We start from the raw sequence: 15,518 nt of genomic DNA, 5'->3' as shown, positions 1-15,518 counted from the left end.
TCAATCTTCTGACATTGTTCTTCTCCTTCCATGTTTTCTTGGCTATTCTGGGTCTTGTGCTTCTCCACATAAACTATAGAAACAGTTTGTCGATATTCACAAAATAATTTGCTGTGGTTTTGACTAGGATTGCATTGAATCTATAGATCAAGTTGGGAAGAACTGACATCTTGGCAATATTGAATCTTCTTGTCCTATCCATGAACATGGACTATCTCTTTATTTAGTTCTTTGATTTCTTTCATCATAGTTTTATGGGTTTCCTCATACAGATTTTGTATGTATTTTGTTATATTTATATCTAAGTATTTCATTTTTTGGTGCAAATGTATATGGATTATGTGTTTTAATTTCCAATTCTACTTGTTCATTGTTGTATGCTAACCTTGTATCCTGCAACCTGGCTTATTAGCTCTAGGACCAAGACAGGTTATGATTCCATAATCAATTCCTCTCCATTGTTATATGTTCGTCTTTTTTTTTTTTTTGCTTGTTTTTTAAGAGACAGGGTCTCACTGTCTTGCCCAGGCTGGAATGCAGTGGCATGGCATGATCATAGGCATGATCGCTGCTGCCTTGAACTCCTGGGCACAAGTGATCCTCCCTCCTCTGCCTCCCAAGTAGCTAGGACTACGGGTGCAGACCACCATGCCTGGCTAATTTTTAAATTTTTTGCAGAGAAACGGGATCTTGTTATGTTGCCCGGGCTGGTCTCAAACTGGCTTCAAGCTATCCTTCTGCCTTGGCTTCCTAGAGCACTGGGATTACAGGTGTGGGCCACTGCGCCTGGCCTGTCATCTTTTAGAACACTTTTCCTGGTTGGGCATGGTAGCTCACACCTGTAATCCCAACACTTTGGGAGGCTTAGGTGGGTGGATCACCTGAGGTGGGGAGTTCGAGACCAGCCTAGCCACCATGGTGAAACCCTGTCTCTACTAAAAATACAAAAATTAGCTGGGTGTGGTGATGCATGTCTGTAGTCCCAGCTACTGAGGAGGCTGAGGGCAGGAGAATCACTTGAACCCGGGAGGCAGAGGTTACAGTGAGCCACTACACTCCAGCCTAGGGGACAGAGCAAGACTCTGTCTCAAAAAGAAAAAAAAACTTTCCTGAGTTATATATTTCATAATCCATTTTAGCCAGGCATGGTGGTGTTTGCCTGTAGTCCCTGCTACCCAGGAGGCAGAGGTAGGAGTATTGCTTGAGCCTGGGAGGCAGAGGTTGCAGTGAGCTAAAAGTCATGCATGCCACTGCAGCCTGGGTAACAGAGTGAGACCCTGTCTAAAGAAAAAAATAAATAAAACATAATCAATTGTAAACTAATTATTATCTCCATATTTAAGACACAGAATGCTTTATTTTAGTTTCCAACTATAGATATTTACTGAACACCTGTTATGTTCCAGACATTGTTTTATCTTACTCTTTCATAAGGCTAAATTATCCCCCAACACCTTTGCTTTGGAGTAAATAATATCAATGATCTTGATATGTTGCCTTATGAGATAACATAAAAGGGACTAGAGTTACAGTGTGAGCTAATTTTGTAATTTTTAATGTCACTTAACCTCCCTGAACTTTGATAAAACGAAAGGATTGCCTTTCAGTTTTAAAATTGTATTTCCTTTCTTTGAATGAAAATCAGATACATTTGGAATTCCTTAAAGAAACTTGTCTTATAGGCTGGGCGCAGTGGCTCATGCCTGTAATCCCAGCACTTTGGAAGGCCGAGGCGGGTGGATCACGAGGTCAGGAGTTCAAGACCAGCCTGGCCAAGATGGTGAAACCCCATCTCTCTAAAGATAAAATTAGCCAGGCGTGGTGGCGGGTGCCTGTAATCCCAGCTACTCGGGAGGCTGAAGCAGGAGAATCACTTGAACCCGGGAGACGGAGGTTGCAGTGGCCGAGATCGCGCCACTGCACTCCAGCCTGGGCAACAGAGTGAGACTCCATCTCAAAAAAGAAAAAAAAAAAGAAACTTGTCTTATAAAAATGATAAAAACAGGTAATAGACACAGTTTTAATAATTTGATGGATAAGTTAAGTGTCTGGACTGACGGGTTTGCTCTTTCTGTCTTAGGTGTAGCCCATCAGTGTTATCATGGTTTCATGAAGGCTGTCCAGGAAGGAAACATTCAGTGGGAGAGCCGTACCTATCCTTATCCTGGAACCCCAATCACTCAGCGCTTCTCGCACAGTAAGTATTTACTGTGAAAGCAGATTCCACCCTGCCTGTGGTCATATTTCCAGAAACTTCTTTGGAGGCATGTTTTTTTGTTTGTTTTTGAGATAAGGTCTCACTCTATCACCCAAGCTGGAGTACAGTGGCATAATCACAGCTCACTGCAGCCTCCACCTCCCCAGGCTCAGGTGATCCTCCCACCTCAGCCTCCTGTGTGTGAGGACTATAGGCGTGCCCCATCACACCTGGTTAACTTTTGTATTTTTTGTAGAGATGGGGTTTCACCATGTTGCCCAGGTTAGTCTTGAACTGAGCTCAAGCAATTGGCCTGCCTTGGCCTCCCAGAGTGCTGGGATTACATAATGTGAGCCACCACACCCAGCCAAGGCATGTATTTTATCTGACTTTTAATTATTTATTTATTTATTTTGAAACGGAGTCTCACTCTGTCACCCAGGCTGTGATATGGTGGCTTGATCATGGGTCACTGCAGCCTCGACCTCCTGGGCTCAGGCAGTCCTTCTGCCTCAGCCTCCCGAGTAGCTGGGCCCACAGGTGCATGCCACCACACCTGGCTAATTTTTAAAAAATTATTTGTAGAGATGGGGTCTCACTGTATTGCCCAGGCTTGTCTTGAAAACTCCTGGGCTCAAGTGATCCTCCCACCTTGGCCTCCCAAAATGTTGGGATTACAAGTGTGAGCCACTGTGCCTGGCCATTATCTGACTTTTTAATGAAGGGAATGTAAAATGAGAGTTTATATTGATTTTATAACCAGAATTAGGGAAAAGTGTCAGCCTAAATATATTGTAGGCAGTTTGTTAAGAATTTTATATTCTGCTTTTTCTTTTTTTTGAGAGAGTCTCTGTTGCCCAGGGTGGAGTGCAGTGGTGCAATCTTGGCTCACCACAACCTCCACCTCTTGGGTTCAAGTGATTCTCCTGCCTCAGCCTCCTGAGTAGCTGGGACTACTGGCGTGTGCCACCACACCTGGCTAATTTTTGTATTTTTAGTAGAGATAGGGTTTCGCCATGTTGGCCAGGCTGGTCTCGAACTCCTGACCTCAGGTGATCCACCCACCTCGGCCTCCCAAAGTGCTGGGATTACAGGTGTGAGCCACCAAGCCCAGCCCTCTGCTTTTTCGTTGGATTTTTCTCTATTCCAAAGTGGTCAAGGTGTTATGCTTAGCATTTTAAACATCTGACATTATCTAAGAGGAAAACAAAGGAAAGCTGTACATGAGGGTATTTCTAAGATCTTGCTTAGGGAGTAGTCAGATTTTAGTACTAGGTCATATAATGACTATTTTAACATATGTTCAGCAAACACAAAATTTAAATGGACTCCTACAAAAATTTTGAATGTGACAAGTATCGATTATAAAATACAAATTTGGGCTGAGTTCAGTGGCTCACGCCTGTAATCCCAGCACTTTGGGAGGCTGAAGTGGGCAGATCACCTGAGGTCAGGAGTTCGAGACCAGCTTGGCCAACATGGTGAAACCCTGTCCACTAAAAATACAAAAAAAATTAATGAGCCGTGGTGGCACGTGCCTGTAATCCCAGCTATTTGGGAGGCTGAGAAAAGAACTGCTTGAACCTGGAAGATGGAGGTTGCAGTGAGCTGAGATTGCACCATTGCACTCCAGCCTGGGCAACAAGAGTGAAACTCCATCTCAGGAAAAAAAAAATACAAATTTGGCCGGGCGCTGTGGCTCACGCCTCTAATCTCAGCACTTTGGGAGGCCAAGGCGGGCAGATCACCTGAGGTCAGGAGTTCGAGAACAGCATGGCCAACATGGTACAACCCCATCTCTACTAAAAATACGAACAATTCCATCCTGGCTAACACGGTGAAACCCCATCTCTTAAAAAAAAAAAAAAAAAAAAAAAAAAAAACCAAAAAATTACCTGGGCGTGGTGGCCGGCGCCTGTAGTCCCAGCTACTCGGGAGGCGGAGGCAAGAGAATGGCGTGAACCCAGGGGGTGGAGCTGGCAGTGAGCCGAGATCATGCCACTGCACTCTAGCCTGGGCGACAGAGTGAGACTCCGTCTCAAAAATAAATAAATAAATAAATAAAAATAAACAATTAGCCAGGTGTGGTGGCAGGCACCTATAATCAGGAGGCTGAGGCAGGAGAATCACTTGAACCCGGGGGAGGCGGAGGTTGCAGTGAGTCAAGATTGTGCCACTGTACTCCAGCCTAGGCAACAAGAGCGAAACTCTGTCTCAAAAAAAAAAAAAAAAAAAAAAAAATTATCTTCTTGCCTATCTTCTCTCTTCATGTGAACCTGGACTAAAGACCATTAATAACCACCTCTAAAACTGGGGACAGTATCTCTTCCTCTGACATTCGGAAATCTGTAAGAAATCTGTAAAGTCATTGCTTACTGTCTTCACTGAAAAGCAGTATAAGCATGAAGTAGGCACGGGGCAGGGATGTGCAGCATCCTGCAGTGCATAGGACAGTCCTACAGATAAAAAATTATCCTGCCCCAAATGACAAGAGCTCCTGTTGGGAAATACTGCAAGTCTGAAACATGCAACTAGCCTTCCATTCTTCCACCAGCAAGCTTCAGCGTTAGTGTGCTGCATGTAGGAGTTTTCATTCTGCCTGCCTTTCAAGGACCTGGCTTGCCTTTTCAGCCTGACTCACTGCTGCATCCTTAGGTAGCCAGACTTCAGCCACATGAACCTCGTTGTTATGACTTAAACTTCCCTGTTTGCCCTTCCCTTTTTTTCTTTTTTTAATTAGTTTTTGAAATTTTTAATGGTGTTTTGCCATGTTGTCTAAACTGATCTCGAACCCCTGAGCTCAAGCAGTCTGCCCACCAGATATGGTTTGGCTCTGTGTCCCCACCCAAATCTCATCTCCTCCAGTGGTAATCCCCATGTGTCAAGAGAGTGACCTGGTGGGAGGAGACTGGATCATGGGGGCGGTTTCCTCCATGCTGTCCTTGTGATAGTGAAAGAATTTTCATGAGATCTGACGGTTTAAAAGTGGCGGTTTCAGCTGGGCGCAGTGGCTTACGCCTGTAATCCCAGCACTTTGGGAGGCTGAGGAGGGCGGATCACTTGAGGTCAGAAGTTCGAAACCAGCCTGGCCAACATGGTGAAACCCCGTCTCTACTAAAAATACAAAAATGAGCTGGGCCTGGTGGCGGGTGCCTATAGTCCCAGCTACTTGGGAGGCTGAGGCAGGAGAGTTGCTTGAACCCCTGTGGTGGAGGTTGCAGTCAGCTGAGATTGCACCACTGCACTACAGCCTGGGCAACAGAGCGAGACGCTGTTTCAAAAAAAAAAAAGGCGGGTGGGGGGGCAGTTTCCCCTGTGCTCTTTCTCCTGCTGCCTTGTAAGAAGGTGCTTGATTCTCCTTTGCCTTCTACCATAAATGTAAGTTTCCTGAGGCCTCTTCAGCCGTGTGGAACTGTGAGTCAGTTAAACCTCTTTGCTTTATAAATTACCCAGTCTTGGATAGTTCTTTATAGCAGTGTGAAAATGGACTAATACACTACCTCAGTCTTGCTAAGTGCCTAGATTACAGGCATTGAGCTACCACACCCGGCCTGCGCTTCTTGATGGACTGAAAGTGTCCTGTTCTCTAAAAGTCATCTCAAAGATAAAATCAAAAGCTACATTTTTTACCAACTTCTCAGATTCCTCGCCATAGATATTAAGCTCTTTTCTTCCTCTCTGCTTCCCTAATATACTGTTCATACCTTCCTCCATTATTTATTACCATCTGTCTTTTGCCATTATTATCTGTGTGAGAGAGGCTGCATGCTAAAAAGGAAAGACCTTTGGATGTGGGAAGCAAGTTTCTTGGCTTGTCTGACTCACAGTTTCTTTGTCTGAAAAATGGATATGACAAATTCTGTTTGTGCCATAGATTGCTGAGAAATGCATTTAAGAAAACACTTGTAAAAATATGTTTTAAGGTCGAGGCAGGAGAATGACTTGAGCCCAGGTGTTTGAGACCAATTTGGGCAACATCTCTATTTAAAACTAAAATATATGTATATATTTTAAGCTGTAAAAAAGTAGGATGATGATGATATCTCCCCCACAAGATTGTTGTCTACTTAAAGATAGACAGGCTCCATGTCTTAGACATTCTTGTACCATTTACCGTTTCTTTTTTCTTTTTTTTTTTTTTTTTGAGATGGGGTCTCACTCTGTCACCCAAGCACCCAGGCTGGAGTGCAGTGGCGCAGTCTCGGCTCACTGCAACCTCTGCCTCCCAGATTTAAGCTATTCTCTTGCCTCAGCCTCCCAAGTAGCTGGGATTACAGGTGCCTGCCACCACGTGCAGCTAATTTTTGTAGTTTTAGTAGAGACGGGGTTTCGCCCTATTGCCCAGGCTGGTCTGAAACTCCTGGGCTCAAGCAATCTGCCTGTCTCAGCCTCCCAAAGTGCTGGGATTGCAGGTGTGAGCCACCGCACCCAGCCTTCTTGTACTATTTCACAACACCTTGTTCATAGTTGATATCTAATAAATTTGGTATCAATACATTTTGATACCTAATAATTTTTGTGGACTTAAGTGCAACAAAGGTATGCACAGTACAGTGTCTTTCCTATGGAAAAGTCTGGGACAAAAACAGGTGAAGTAAAAAGGCCAATTCTAGGGCCAGGTGTGGTGGCTCACCCCTGTAATCCCAACACTTGGGGAGGCCAAGGCATGTGGATCACTTCAGGCCAGGAGTTGGAGACCAGCCTGGCCAACATCATGGAACCCTATCTCCACTAAACATACAAAAATTAGCTGGGCATGGTGGGCGCATGCCTGTAATCCCAGCTACTCAGGAGGCTGAGGCAGGAGAATCGCTTGAACCTGGGAGGCAGAGGTTGCAGTGAGCCGAGATTACGCCACTGCACTCCAGCCTGGGCAACAGAACAAGACTCTGTCTCAAAAAAAAAAAAAAAAAAATTAAAGGCCAATTCTAGCTTTTTGGTGAATGTGTGCATAGCTAATCATGCAAGCTTTAATTAATGTAGAATGTCCTTTTCAGATTGATGTAGGGGTCTCACCTGAGTCCCCTACATCATGCTTTGAAAAATGTTTCAGTGTTACAGGCATCACATATAGTCAGGTAGTTCCATACACAATGCTCATCATGCTCCCGCGGGAGCCAGCAGGCCCAGACTAGATAACCGCCCTTGCTTCTTCATAGTTATGTAATTAGAGACCTTATCAAATATGTTCTGGCTTGTAGGTGTGAGACACATGACAGCATAGTCTCTTTAAGCATGGGATAAATGCCTCAGGATCTTTCCCTGGAGACAGGTGAAGAAACAAAAGAGGATTTGACATCTGAAAATGCAAAAGCATATCATTCATTTAGTGAGCATTTATTGCATGCTCCATACACCGTGGAAAAGATGTAACTACTGGAAGATCTTGCACTTGAGATGATTATAGAATAGTGGAGAAGTATTCAGAACTGTGAAGAACTGTTTGCTTGCTCTGTGTGTAATTAAATTGTGACTATTTGACTTGTATTTTAATAGGGATGATTAGTATGTTAAACTAAGCCCATTTCAGAAAACTTGAAGAGATTTACCAGTTGGAATAGACATTCTCAGTATTATTTCTTAGCCCAGTATTTATACTGTACTGTGAGCTGTAACTGTATAGCACATTCCAGTGGTCTAGATGTTCTGAAAGGAAAATTTTCTATTTGGGTGGAGAACTTTTGAAAAGGGAAATTACTACTGGAGCACTGGGAGTTGCTCAAATTCTTTTTCCTAAAAGGTTCATTTGAACTTGTTGGGTCTTCCTCCCTGCCCCCCCCCCGATCAATCTGTAGGTGTCTTAAATAAAAAATAGGCAATAAGTAAAGTTCAGTAGGCTAGGGTGCTTAAAATAGTTGAGCGTGGCCAGGCGTGGTGGCTCACGCCTGTAATCCCAGCACTTTGGGAGGCCATGGCGGGTGGATCACGAGGTCAAGAGATTGAGACCATCCTGGCCAACATGGTGAAAGTCTGTCTCTACCAAAAATACAAATATTAGCTGGGCATGGTAGCATGCGCCTGTAGTCTCAGCTACTTGGGAGGCTGAGGCAGGAAAATCGCTTGAACCCAGGAGGCGGAGGTTGCAGTGAGCTGAGATTGTGCCCACTGCACTCCAGCCTGGGCGACAGAACGAGATTCCATCTCAAAAACAAAAATAATAATAATAATAAAGCGTATTATTGATAGTTATTTTCTCATTCCATTATAGCTGAGTTCTAAATATAGCTGCCTAAATTGACTCCCTTCCTCTCCCAACTTTGTTGATAATTGACTGCCGGTCACTGAAAATACAATAGTGTGTGAAACTTGCCATTTTAGTGCCATTAGCTTTGCATACTTTGGGCTGTGCCTTCCTCTTCCAGAAACCTTTGTTTGCTCAAGAGAAGCAGGAAAATGCCAATTGCCCTATTTTAGTATGGGATTAAAATACATATGGTAAGGACCTCAGGGCCGGCTGTTGGCTGGGTTTTCAGTCCAAATAGAGAAGAAAAATGTGGGCTGGGTGCGGTGGCTCGTGCCAGTAATCCCAGCACTTTGGGAGGCCGAGGCGGGTGGATCACGAGGTCAGGAGATCGAGACCAGCCTGGCCAACCCCATCTCTACTAAAAATATAAAAAATTAACCAGGCATGGTGGCACACGCCTGTAGTCCCAGCTACTTGGGAGGCTGAGGAGGAGAATCGCTTGAACCTAGGAGGCAGAGGTTGCAGTGAGCCAAGATTGTGCCATTTCATTCCAGCCTGGGTGACAGAGCAAGACTCTGTCTTGAGGAAAAAAAATAAAAAAGGAAAAATGTTTGCGACCTTTTTAAAAAATACAGACACTGTGTTCTTTTGCTACACTAAGGAAGCAGCTGCCAAGAAGTTATCTGTGAGGAACTGGGAGACGTAACAAAACCTTGACTCTTTTAGGTATGAAATCATGGATTTGTTTTATTAAGCAATGTTATAATGGACACTAGTTAAGGTTTCAGAAGTCATAGGACATTGGCCGGGCGCGGTGGCTCACGCCTGTCATCTCAGCACTTTGGGAGGCTGAGGCAAGCGAATCACCTGAGGTCAGGAGTTCGAGACCAGCCTGGCCAACATAGTGGAACCCCGTATCTACTAAAAATACAAAAACTAGCTGGGAGTGGTGGCGGGCGCCTGTAATCCCAGCTACTTGGGAGGTTGAGGCAGGAGAATCACTTGAACCTAGGAGGCGGAGATTGCAGTGAGCCGAGATCGTGCCACTGCACTCCAGCCTGGGTGACAGAGTAAGACTCCATCTCAGAAAATAAATAAATAAAGAACTCATAGGACATTGCTAATTTCTTTTTCTGGAGTTCTGGAATATCAAGAGGAGAAGAATGTTCTTTTACTGACCCAACCTGGTACCAGTTGGCTCATTTCAAAATTGCCCCATTTTTTAGGATTACTAGGTCAAGATATATCTAAGAGGACCAGGATATCTGGAGTTGAGCTCCTTTAGTGGAGATTAAAATGTGGCTCCAGTAATTGTCCTTTTGTTTGGCTAATGTCTTCTAACTTGATCCTTTGTTATTTGTAGTTCTTTGGTTTTTTGTTTTTGTTTTTTGAGACAGAGTCTTGCTCTATCGCCCAGGCTGGAGTGCAGTGGCACAATCTCAGCTCACTGCAACCTCCACCTCCCAGGTTTGAGTGATTCTACTGCCTCAGCCTCCCCAGTAGCTGGGAATTACAGGTGCATGCCACCATGCCAGACTAATTTTTGTATTTTTAGTAGAGAGGGGTTTCACCATGTTGGCCAGGCTGGACTCGAACTCCTGACCTCAGGTGATCCAGCCGCCTCAGCCTCCCAAAGTGCTGAGATTACAGGCATGAGCCACTGTGCCCAGCCTGTTATTTGTAGTTCTTAACAGATCTGATATGTGAGCCATGGATTCATTGGACTTGACTTTTTTTTTGAGATGGAGTCTCACTCTGTTGCCCAGGCTGGAGCGCAGTGGCGGGGTCTCGGCTCACTGCAAGCTCCGCCTCCTGGGTTCAGACCATTCTCCTGCCTCAGCCTCCCAAGTAGCTGGGACTACAGGCGTCTGCCACCACGCACGGCTAATTTTTTTTTTTTTTTTTTTGTACGTTTAGTAGAGATAGGGTTTCCGCTGTGTTAGCCAGGATGGTCTCGATCTGCTGACCTTGTGATCCGCCTGCCTCCGCCTCCCAAAGTGCTGAGATTACTGGCGTGAGCCACCATGCCCAGCCTGGACTTGACTTCTTAGTAGAGTTCTGGGGATACAGTAAATATTTTGCAGGTGTGAGCCTATTGATGGCTAGATGGTATTTTATTTCTTCACATCTGTTTTCTCTAATTTCTTTGGTAATTTTAAAAGCCTGCAGCTCCATTATTCCACAGTGTCAGAGGTCAGATAATTTGGATTTAACCCTTCCACTAACTGAGATTATGGGGTTTAAGGCACTAAACATACTGCTTTCATTACCTCTTGCTCAGTTTTCTGACTTGGCCTTCTTACTGTAGAGAGTCCCAGGGGTCTAACAGGAGGGCTAAATTAAGGGAAAAAAAAAGAAGGTAGGGGGCTGGGCGCATTGGCTTTCACCTGTAATCCCGGCACTTTGGGAGGCTGAGGGGGGTGGATCACCTGAGGTCAGGAGTTTGAGACCAGTTTGGCCAACATGGTGAAACCCTATCTCCACTAAAATACAAAAATTAACTGGGTGTGGTGGTGTGTGCTTGTAATCCCAGTTACTCCTACTCGGGAGACTAAGGCAGGAGAATCGCTTGAAGCTGGCAGGTGGAGGTTGCAGTGAGCCAAGATTGTGGCACTGGACTCCAGCTTAGGCCACATAGCAAGACTCTGTCTCAAAAAAAAAAAAAAAAAGCAGGGGGTGCGGGGTGGGGGGGAGTTTATTCTAGTATAGTGTATGTCACAGAGGTGATTATAGTAGTGGCATTGGATGAGTCAACAGTAGTAGCATTTCCCTTTTTCTGAACTCGGGTAACTAGTGCCAGAATTCAGAAGAGACCTTAAAAATATTGGTGTGCTAAACTGAATTAGACCTACAAATATGCTAGATGATCATTAAAGCCATGCACAGGGCAATGAATCTGTGAATTTCTTGTTTGTGTGGTTTTTTTTTTTTTGAGATGGAGTCTTGCTCTGTCGTTCAGGCTGGAGTGCAGTGGCGCAATCTCGGCTCACAGCAACCTCCGCCTCCTGGGTTCAAGCGATTCTTCTGTCTCAGCCTCCTGAGTAGCTGGGATTACAGGCATGCGCCACCACGCCTGGCTAATTTTTGTAATTTTAGTAAAGACGGGGTTTCGCCATGTTGGCCAGGGTGGTCTTGAACTCCTGACCTCGTGATCCGCCTGCCTCAGCCTCCCAAAGTGTTGGGATTACAGGCATGAGCCACTGCACCTGGCCTGAATCTGTGAATTTCTTTTTCCTTTCCCCTTCCTTTTATATGACACTGAACCGTTAGTTTCACATGAACATTGAGAGGTCTTTTTTATTAATTTAATTTAATTTAATTTAATTTTTACCTCCTGTGTGCATGAAATGGATGGCAAGGAAAGCTTTGCTTGGGCCTCTTCCTGAAATCCAAGATGGCAAATGCAAGGCTGTAAGGAATGTGATTGTCATTTCCAAAGGATAGAGACTGCAAGGGGCAGAACTTAGCACTCATGCATCTTTTCTAGACTCTGGCTTTGGTCTTTGTAGTTTTGGGGTAACAGCCTTTTTCATAGTCATTGCCTCTTTTTGTTAGGAATGCCTGGTGATGTGTATACAATCATCTAATCAAAGAAGGCTTTTCTTAGAGATCCTGGTGTTTTTTAAATGTTACCGTTCTGTTTTCTAGTCGGCTTCAACCAGCATGCCTTGGTAGCTCTTGCATACATATTGGGACTTAATGATTTCCATGCTTTTTCAGTCTGTTGCTTTAGGACTAGTCCAAGACCATACTACTGTTGAGTTTCCCCCACTGGCCTTTGGAATTAATAAAAACTGTATTTCCTCAATCACATTGGACTTTATGTGTGGTTACTTCATGGTATTGATTAAAATCATTTCATTGTGTGTCATACAAAGATTCATTTATTGGCCGGGCATGGTGGCTCACGCCTGTAATCCCAGCACTTTGGGAGGCTGAGGCGGGTGGATCACCTGAGGTCAGGAGTTCGAGATTAGCCTGGCCAACATGGTGAAACTCCATCTCTACTAAAAATACAAAAAAATTAGCTGGGTGTGGTGGTGCACACCTGTAATCCCAGCTACTTGGGAGGCTGAGGCAGGAGAATTGCTTGCACCTGGGAGGCAGATGTTGCAAGATCGTGCCACTGCACTCCAGCGTGGCTGACAGAGGGAGACTCCATCTCAAAAAAAAGAAAGAAAAAAAGATTCATTTATTGATTTGAGCTTCAGGTTTAATTTGAAAACAAAAACAATAGGAGGATTGGAGGAAAGGAATGGGAGGACACAGTTCATGTTTTGGCATTATCTTTGCTTAGCTCTAGAGAATAATGATGCAGATTGAGATTAATTATGTAGCTGTGCTGAAATTTCCCTCATTTGAGCACATTCAATGTGAATTATTATATGTTCTTACTGGACTTACACTGTTACATCATTGTCAACTTGCTTAGTGTGCTCAGAAATAAAATTTTCGTAGCTTTCCTCTGGACCTCGTTTTAAAGGGTAATATATTGATCCACTTGGAGACAAGAGGCTCGTAATAGAAATTTGGTACTTGGTAACAAAACTGCTGAATGTGTGGAATAAGCTTTGAAAAATAAATGTTATGGTTAAAATGTTGGAAGGGCCTCAGAATTTTCACAGCAGTTATTTGTGTATTTTCTTTCTAGGTGCATGCTATTATGATGCTAATCAGTCTATGTATGTGTTTGGAGGCTGTACCCAGAGCAGCTGCAATGCTGCTTTCAATGACCTCTGGAGACTTGACCTAAACAGCAAAGAGTGGATCCGACCTTTGGCTTCAGGTAAGAGATGAAATGCTGATCTTTGCCTCCTTACCAGGTGACTCCCTTGGCATGGAAACTCTACCTGATCTTTTTTGGTGTTGGTCTCAAGGATAGGTTACTGGGACTCAGGTCCTTAAGTTTAATGTGCCATGTAAATGATAATAGTAGTATGCTTGTGTAAGTCTTCGTTTTTTGTCAAATTATACTTTATCATTAGTAATGGTGCCCTGCCAAAATTGCTGTACTGCTGTGTGAATTCATTTGCATGGTTTTCTCAAGTATACTCATACAGGTGTGATACATCATTTGGTAGGAGGTTGAAGTAAGAACAGAAACACAGAGTCGTGAGAACTGTAGTTGACTGACAGAAGCTATTGTCCTAGGGCTAAGGTCTCTGAATATCTTTTGTTGTTGCCAGCTCAGATATTTGGGGAGTGTATGGGACATGCCTCTGCTAGTTACTCTTAACAACCCAGGGGTGTGGGAAGATTCCACAGTAGGTACATTCCTGCCCAGTCCCACTATGCCAGAAATCTGGCAGAAAGAAACTAGATTATTTTCTTATTTTTGACCTAACCTCTCCTGGGGGAAAAAATAAAAACAATGGTTTTTGCACTCATGAGGCAGGGCAATTTGAGGAGGCATAGATTGGAGGGGTTGGTGTGATGGAGAAATAGAGTCCACTGAGTATAAAATATTCTGCTAGGTTTGTTGGCAAGCTTTTCCCAAAACATTCATTTGGCCTTTTAGTATTAGGACTCAGCCTTAGGACTAAGGACATTTGGGTTTCCGTTGGGCAAGTTCTTTATTTATTTAGGCCTTGCCTTACTGCTTTGATTACCAGATAGGAGGCATCATTGTATATTAGAAAGGGCACTGGACTAAGAGTGAGGGGACATGAGTTTCATTTCCTGGCATAGTCACCAATTCTCCATGTAACTATAAATAAGTTACTGCACTTCTCTGGGAGAAATGTGGAGTAGTACTAAATGACTATTTTTAAATGGGCTAAAAAGGCTAGTTTATGTTTCCCTTTCTATAACCGCTACTGTGAATGTCTAGGCCAGGGGCTTAAACCTATTTATGAGAAGAAGCTGCATTTTGCTTCCCTAAAACTTAAGTTCCTGTTCCTTTCGCCTGCATTAGGCAAATATAGGAGGAGCCTACTGAGTGGATGCCATGGGTGGAGCTGGGCTTTGTGTAGATGAATTTCTTTATTAAAATTATTGGCATTTGGAGGGTAGGAGGGTGGTGGTCCAGTCTGCAGATGGCCACTCCAGGAGCAGGAGCTATTATATCCCCTTCTCTTCCACTTCCTGTCACAACCAATAAAGGCTGTTTGTGCCATTCATAAAAAACAAAAACAAACCTACAGACCAGGCCCACTGGCTCACGCCTGTAATCCCAGCACTTTGGGAGGCAAGGTGGGCAGATCACCCGAGGTCAGGAGTTCGAGACCAGTCTGGTCAACATAATGAAACCCTGTCTCTCCTAAAAATACAAAAATTAGCTGGGCATGGTGATGGGTGCCTGTAATCCCACCTACCTGGGAGGCTGAGGCAGGAGAATCTCATGAACCCAGGAGGTGGAGGTTGCACTCCATCCTGGGTGACATAGCAAGTCTCCATCTTAAAAAAAAACAACAAAAAACTCACAAAAACTATTGGAATAATAAAGAAATGGTAATCGTATAAAAAGTTTGATAGCTAGAACTATTTCAGGGCCCTGAGAATTTTGTACTTTGGAGAATAACCTTTTCTAGCCCTTTATACCATATTGTACTTGGTGCAAATTGATTAAAATTTGGAGTTACAGCTTCTGTTTTGTTTTGTATTGTTTTTTGAGACAGGATCTTGCTTTGTCACCCAGGCTGGAGTGCAGTGGCACAGTCACAGCTTACTGCAGTCTCAGCTGAGTTACGGATTCTAAAATGTAGAAGATCTTCTCAGCTTAAGCATCCTATTGCCACCGTGCGTGGGATTTTGTACAGGTCTTATTTCAGAGGAGCTTTGATAGTTTCAGTCACAAAATACTATTACTGTCTTTATTTTGTAACCAAGCTTTATGCCTTTGATAATTTAGCATGGGTGGTGCTCTTTCTTGTGAAAATGGAGCTCTGGTTTGGGGACCTTCATAGCCTCTGCCAACTACTGTGCTTATTTCTCCCTGTAATATGGAATAAGACTTTTTTTAAACCATCAAGTTTATAACCCCAGCACTTTAGGAGGCCAAGGCAGGAGGATCCCTTGGGGCCAGGAGTTCGAGACTCACCTGGGCAACATGGTGAGACCCCCTATCTCTACAAAAAATAAAAATAAAAAATTAGCCAGGCATGGTGGCATGCCTCCATAGTCCCAGATACTTGGGAG

General features: G+C 44.0%; 1 protein-coding gene across 1 annotated transcript in view; it reads left to right on the top strand.

Annotated features, from left to right (window-relative positions):
* The window catches only part of FBXO42 (F-box protein 42), a 93,459-nt gene that overhangs the window by 33,752 nt on the left and 44,189 nt on the right, over positions 1-15,518 (top strand). Inside the window, exons 3-4 of the mRNA XM_003279533.4 lie at positions 2,081-2,197; positions 13,033-13,167. Of these exons, the coding sequence (XP_003279581.1) occupies positions 2,081-2,197; positions 13,033-13,167 (252 nt within the window). The remainder of the gene's footprint in view (positions 1-2,080; positions 2,198-13,032; positions 13,168-15,518) is intronic.

Source organism: Nomascus leucogenys, chromosome 24 (assembly GCF_006542625.1).
Source record: "Nomascus leucogenys isolate Asia chromosome 24, Asia_NLE_v1, whole genome shotgun sequence".
Lineage (NCBI taxonomy): Eukaryota > Metazoa > Chordata > Mammalia > Primates > Hylobatidae > Nomascus > Nomascus leucogenys.
Note: the sequence above shows the minus strand (reverse complement) of the source record. Positions and strands in the feature narration are given on the sequence as shown.